Source organism: Emiliania huxleyi (genome assembly GCF_000372725.1).
Source record: "Emiliania huxleyi CCMP1516 chromosome Unknown EMIHUscaffold_1291, whole genome shotgun sequence".
NCBI classification, from domain to species: domain Eukaryota; phylum Haptophyta; order Isochrysidales; family Noelaerhabdaceae; genus Emiliania; species Emiliania huxleyi.
In genome coordinates, this window is record NW_005201296.1 from 2593 (window position 1) to 8461 (window position 5869).

Sequence of the window (5869 nt, forward strand, 5' to 3'; positions counted from 1 at the left end):
CCTCACTGTGTGTACTTGTTACGTGAAAACCCGCTGGGACCCGGACGCCAGCACACACGGCTAGATTTCATGGCGGGCCGCCTAGGCCCTGGGGTCGGAGGCAGAGTCGGTGGGGGTGCCGCGCGCGGCGCGGGCTTCGCTGTCGGGGGCGCTTAGGCACTGTGTGGAACGCTCAATGGTGCAAAAAAGGAAGCAGCCGAATGGCGCGTTCTCGCCCCCTTTCCTGTACGCGTGGGTCTCAGAGGACGAATGCGCACCGGGCCTTCGAGGACATCAAAGTCGGCTGCGCCCTACGGCCATCCCGCCGGCTCTCGAGTGTCGCAGCGCGACGCGCTTCACCCCTCGACTCCGCGCTGCGAGTCGATCTGGAGCTACATGCAACATGGGAGGGCTTCGTGAAGGAAGGATTGAAAAACATTCGAACAAAGAAGAGGCGACGGGAGGAACCGGCAGAGGATGCAGTGACGTGACACACACACACACACACACACACACACACACACACACACACACACACACACACACACACACACACCACCACTCACCCACGCACACTAAACCTTGCACTTTGAATACCGTGGGGCTCCTGTCGTCAGACGTGGAGACGCGAGGGTTGCCCCCCCTTGCCCCACCACCTCGTGTGTGTGGAGAAGTTTACCTTCCCTTCCCTTCCCTTCCCTTCCCTTACCTTACCGGGTTGCACAGGAAGAAACAGCAGCGCTCGGACCGCCACTGCTGTACAATGGGTGGGAAACCCGTGAACACACACACACACAGGTAGGTAGGTAGTAAGGTGAAGAACAGCCAGGCTCGGACTGGACACCAACGCGGTATGGGTGGACGCTGGACACACACAGGAGGTGGCAATCGGTGATAGAAGGGAATTCTTATTTCGGCCTCTCGCCGCATGTCGGCTGATCCCGACCCGCACTGGGACATCAAGCTCGCCACCTTCGGCGTCGCCTTTCTTGGCTGCTTCCTCGTCTCTCTCCTCACGCGCCTCGCCAGCGATGCCGCTGGTGTCGACGTGCCGCTGCACATCCGTGAGCAGCACTCCCGACACACCTCCTGTCCCTCACCCTGCGGCCACGCCCTCCCACGCCCACCGTCACCGTGCCGCGTGGCGCGTCTTCGCTCGTGGCCCGCCCCGACACTCTCTCATGGCTCACTGCCTCGGCGTCCGGGACGCGCTTCCGCTACGGCAGGTGGGCTCGCGGTGAGCGGTCTGCACGCGATTGTGGTGGTGAGCACGGCGACGCTCACTTTCTTGCGCGGCGACGGCGACATCGGCGTCGGCGGCGAGGAGCCGCTGCTCGGCTCGCTCGGCCTCTGCGTCTCGGTCGCTTACTTTGTTTGGGACGTGCGCAACATGCTGCGGACCGGCCGCCAGCCACTCTGCTGCTACTGACACACCAAGTTGATCTCTGAAATTCACCTTGGCGTACTCAGGCCGCCCGCCGCTTGTGCCGCTGCGGACGCACCGACGCTCCTTGTTCTCACCCCCGCCAGCCTGCTTCAGGCTACCAGCCTCTCCTCCCGCTGCTCATGCACCACGTCATCTCCGGCGCGTCGATGAGCTGGATCGGCTGCTGCGTGCCGCGAGATCACCACCAGGTTGACCGAGGCTTCCCGAGAGTAGGCGCGTCGATGAGCTGGATCGCCTGCTGCGTGCCGCGCGCCGTCTGGCACACGTCCCTCCTGCAGATGTCCGTGCGAGGCGACCCTCCAGTTGCATGATCAACTACTCCCCGAGTTAGGTACACCTGCATCCTGCAGATGTCCGAGGCGACCGTACCCGTCAACAACCTGGTCACGCTCTGGGAGTGGCGCGGTGCGAGCGCGCCTTAAAGACCCTCCCAGCACCTCCGAGACACACTCCACTTGCACCGCTGTGGCTCCGCTGTGGCACCGCTGTGGCACCGCTGTGGCACCGCTGTGGCACCGCTGTGGCACCGCTGTGGCATATCACCGCTGTGGCACCGCTGTGGCACCTCCGAGGCGCACTCCTCGCCCCGTCGCAACAGGCGCGCACGACCGGCCGAGCTACACGCTGCTGCGCTGGCTGCTGCCCGCCTCCAAGGCGGCTAATTCCCCGGACCCCATGGTGAGGGAGGGTACGCTTGTGAGTCAGGCTGCTGCTCGCCGCGTGGCTGCCGATGCGGCTCCTCCTCATCGCATACTTCCACGTGCCTGCTCCGCCGGGCGTGGGGCCGGAAAGGAAAGAGGGTCGGTGGAGCGCACGAAAGGAGGGCTTGCGAGCAGGTGCCGGTCTACCGCGAGTGGAGCGGCATGAGCCTGCCCATGCACATACTCGCCCTCAACGGCCCGCTCTTGCTCACCTTCAACTCAGCGGCACTCGCTAAGGTCCGTCGCAGACCGGCCAAGATCGCCACGAGACCGCGCGAGATGACGCGAGATGGCGCGAGGCTGCCCGAGAGGAGGCAGTCGCGACCCGTCACGCCCCCCTCCCCCTGAACAGCTCCCTCTCCACGGCTCCCTCTCCACAGCTCCCGCCCTCTCCACGCTCCCGCCCAGGTCGTGCTCGACGGCTTCCCGTGGCTGGCGCGAAAGGGGGGCAAGGGCGAGTGACGCGGCGGCGCGTCTCATGAGCCGATTGGGCGGCCTGCCCGGTGGTCAGCACCGCGCGCCACGCCAGGCGAGAGACGCGCGGCCCCCCGGCGTTGCCGCCCCCGCGGTTCTGGCCCCTCTGCTCTCGGCCCGCTGCGGTCTGCAATCTTGCGGTGTGGGTGTTGCGTGCACGTGCACGGGTGGCGTGAGGGCGCACGTCGGGCTCGTCGCTTCTGCCGGCGCGTGGTTGCCGCTTGGGGTGGCGTTTGAAACGTGCACGATCGTCCTCGGCGGACCGACTGAGGACGTGCTTCTGAGTTCTGTGTTTGAATTCCGTGATCGAATGCTCGAGAATGTGCTACTGGCCGTCCGTCTACCCGACCGTCGCTTGTGTAGCGCCACACCGACTAGTCTACCCTCTCAGATCCATGTGCATGTGTGGGACTGCGCTGCTGTACTTTAAAGACGTATTTTGCGGAGACAGCGCGCCCCGCTCCACGTCCACCTCGCGCGCGGCAGGCCTAGGCTGGCCGGTTCTCTTTTGCGGTATCTTGATGTATCTCTCCATATCTGACCGTATCCCGCCATATCCCGCCATATCCCGCCATATCCCGCCATATCCCGCCATATCCCGCCATATCCCGCCCGCCTCACGCCGAGCAGCCCGGCCTCTCTCCGCGCTCCGGCCGCAGAGCGCGACGGATGGCTCGTTGTGCGAGTATATGGGCCACGATGTCTCAAATATGAGGGGGTTTGACTCCTACCGGCTCCTGACGCTATCCCTGGCAGCTCTAATGACCGGGATCAGTAGTGCTATGATAGAGGGTGCCCATACTAGCGCAGGAGCTGCCACACTCGCCCGGACCGTCCCCCTCTGGGGCCGGTTCCGCAGCCAGCGAGAGCCGACAGCGGGGCCGTGCCGCGGGTGCCTACTGCCGAGTGCCACAAACACTGCGCCGTCCCGCCACCACCTACAGGCTGTCTTGTGTGATGGTTGGGATGTCCAAACGCCACCATCTTGGCTCTTGCGACCTCAAACCCGCGAGCTGTATGGGTGGTCCTGACGTCGACAGACGCCCGATGACCACGGTGAAGCTGAGCCGGAACGCGTCGACAAGTCTCGTCTGAGCCCGTGGCGGTCGCCGGCTGAGTCGCTGTGCACGGGCCGGTACCTCAGGCGTCACCTCCGCAGCCTCAGGTCTCACACTCCATCACCTCCGCCAGGACGCCGTCGGTGGCACGTTCGGCGGCGAGTTTGTTGCAGCCCCACAGCGAGCGCGGCGTCGAGCCTAATCGGTCTGGTCGGTTCGCGGCACTCCCTGGGTGCCAGGGAGTGCCGCCGACACGCGAGCGGTGCTTCCTGGCAGCGCGCGCCGGCTGTGGGGCTGCAACAAACTCGAGACACGCTTTTTGGGACATTTTCGACGCTTTTGGCCCATACTAGTGTGGGACCTGCGGCGGTACCCGTCTCTGTTGTTCGGGCAGTGAGAGACGCAGGATCTGCACGCCAAAGTGGCGCCACTCCGCATTTGCATTTTGGTTTTGGGTTGTCGGAGATCATCCATCAGCACTCATGTCTCATCAGTCAGTCACGTCAGTCAAAGCAGTCGTGGCACTCATCAGTCAGTCACGGCAGTCAAAGCAGTCGTGGCACGTGGAGCAGTCGCTGCATGCAACGGCGCCGCCACACGCTCCGGACGACCCCGACACACACCGACACACCACGCACATTGCGCCCCGTGGTGTTGTGAGGGTGTGCTGGGAGCAGCTTGACCTCCCAACCCTGACCGCCAAACACCTGACCGACTGCGACGTTGCGCACGGCGTTCACCCCGCGTGGGCCGTTTGCTCCGCTCACATCGATGTAGAGGCGGCTCCCATCTCTCCAGTGGTCCAGGTCGACGACCAGCTTGTAGTGATGACCCCCTTCCCACCCGACCGAGCCCATCCTTACGCTGGGGACCAGCGAGCACGGAGCATGCGCCCAGGCGGGCGACCAGGGCATGTCTGTCCCGTCCTATCGTCGGCGGTCGGCGGGCACCGCACTTTGCCGTTGTGGCGGCAGAATATTTTTAGTGCGGACCGATAGCGAGTACGCGGCGGCATGCATGATGGGGCGGGTGACCCCCAAAACGAACAGACAGCTAGCGGAGCGCCTTCGTTCCCTCTGGCGACGCCTTCGCGCCAAACACACCGTGACGTGGAGGCATGTGGCGGGTCACAGCGGCAACGGGGCCCTCTGGGGCGGTCAAAACCGGACCTCCCTACCTATTGCATGGGGTCTAACCGTAGGCAACAGACCCCCTATCTGGGTAGGAGCCGGAACCCAGGTGTGTGTTCTTCTGGGCGGGCCCCAGGGGTTCGGGAGGGGGGTGAGATCCTCCGGAAGGCGGCCCCCCAGGGTTCCGGCTCCTAGCCGGATAGGGGGTCTGTTGGGACTGACTCGCGCCAAAACGCCCTACGTACCTACCTATCCCCAGGCCGCGCAGCGAAGCGAAAAAAGATGAAAATACAGTAGGGGGTACCTATCTATTGCAGGGCCCTTTTGGGCCAAACAAGACCAACCTACCTACCTATCTGGGAGGGGCCAGCCAGTCCGCACAGACCCCCTATCCGGCTAGGAGCCGGAACCCCAGGGGCGGACGTGCTACAGAACAAGCTGACGCGGGCCCAGTACCTCGGCAGGAATGTGGGTCAGTTTCGACGACCCGCTCGCGCTCCTCTCCAAGGTTCTCGCTCCGCCATGGGAGGGCGAGCAGCCGGATGAGCTCCCGCACACGTGCAAGCCGGCGGCGTGGGAGCGGCAGCATGCCTGCTCCCGGGATTGGGAGCACGACCTGCTCTGGTGCGGCCGCGCAGAGGGTAGTGTCGCCATCCACCGCTTCAGGCTGCGAGATCACGTGTTGGCTCGGGAGCTCGCGGCGGGCATGCAGGCGCTGGCGCTCGAAGAGCGCTCCCGCGGCAGCTCTGGCGATCAGGCCTCGAACGTCGGTGGCTTTCATGGCGCCCGCGACCTGTGGGAACGGCCCGAGGTGCACGAGACTGGGCTGCCGCAGCTCGTGCGCTGCGCCGTGCGCCATGCGGCGGCCGCCGAGGCGGCGGCGCTGCGGCGGCCACCGATCTTCACCACGGCAGACGAGGCATGGTGGAACGCGCTGCCGCCGGGCTGCTGGAACGCGCTCCACACACACGCGGGCAGCACCTACTCTGGCGTCGTGTATGCGAGCGGCGGCAGCCCGCGTGGCAGCCTCGCCGGCCGGCTGGCCCTGCTGCCGAGCGCGCCTCAGTCGCTCTCGCCCGA

General features: G+C 65.2%; 1 protein-coding gene across 1 annotated transcript; it reads left to right on the forward strand.

Moving 5' to 3' along the window:
• Window positions 1-5255: 5255 nt before the first annotated feature.
• On the forward strand, window positions 5256-5854 carry EMIHUDRAFT_252270 (hypothetical protein; the record flags this gene model as incomplete). Its single annotated transcript, XM_005789349.1, has 2 exons — window positions 5256-5639; window positions 5709-5854. Coding segments are annotated over 2 exons (530 nt in total), but the record flags the coding sequence as incomplete, so codon positions are not given.
• Window positions 5855-5869: the final 15 nt, after the last annotated feature.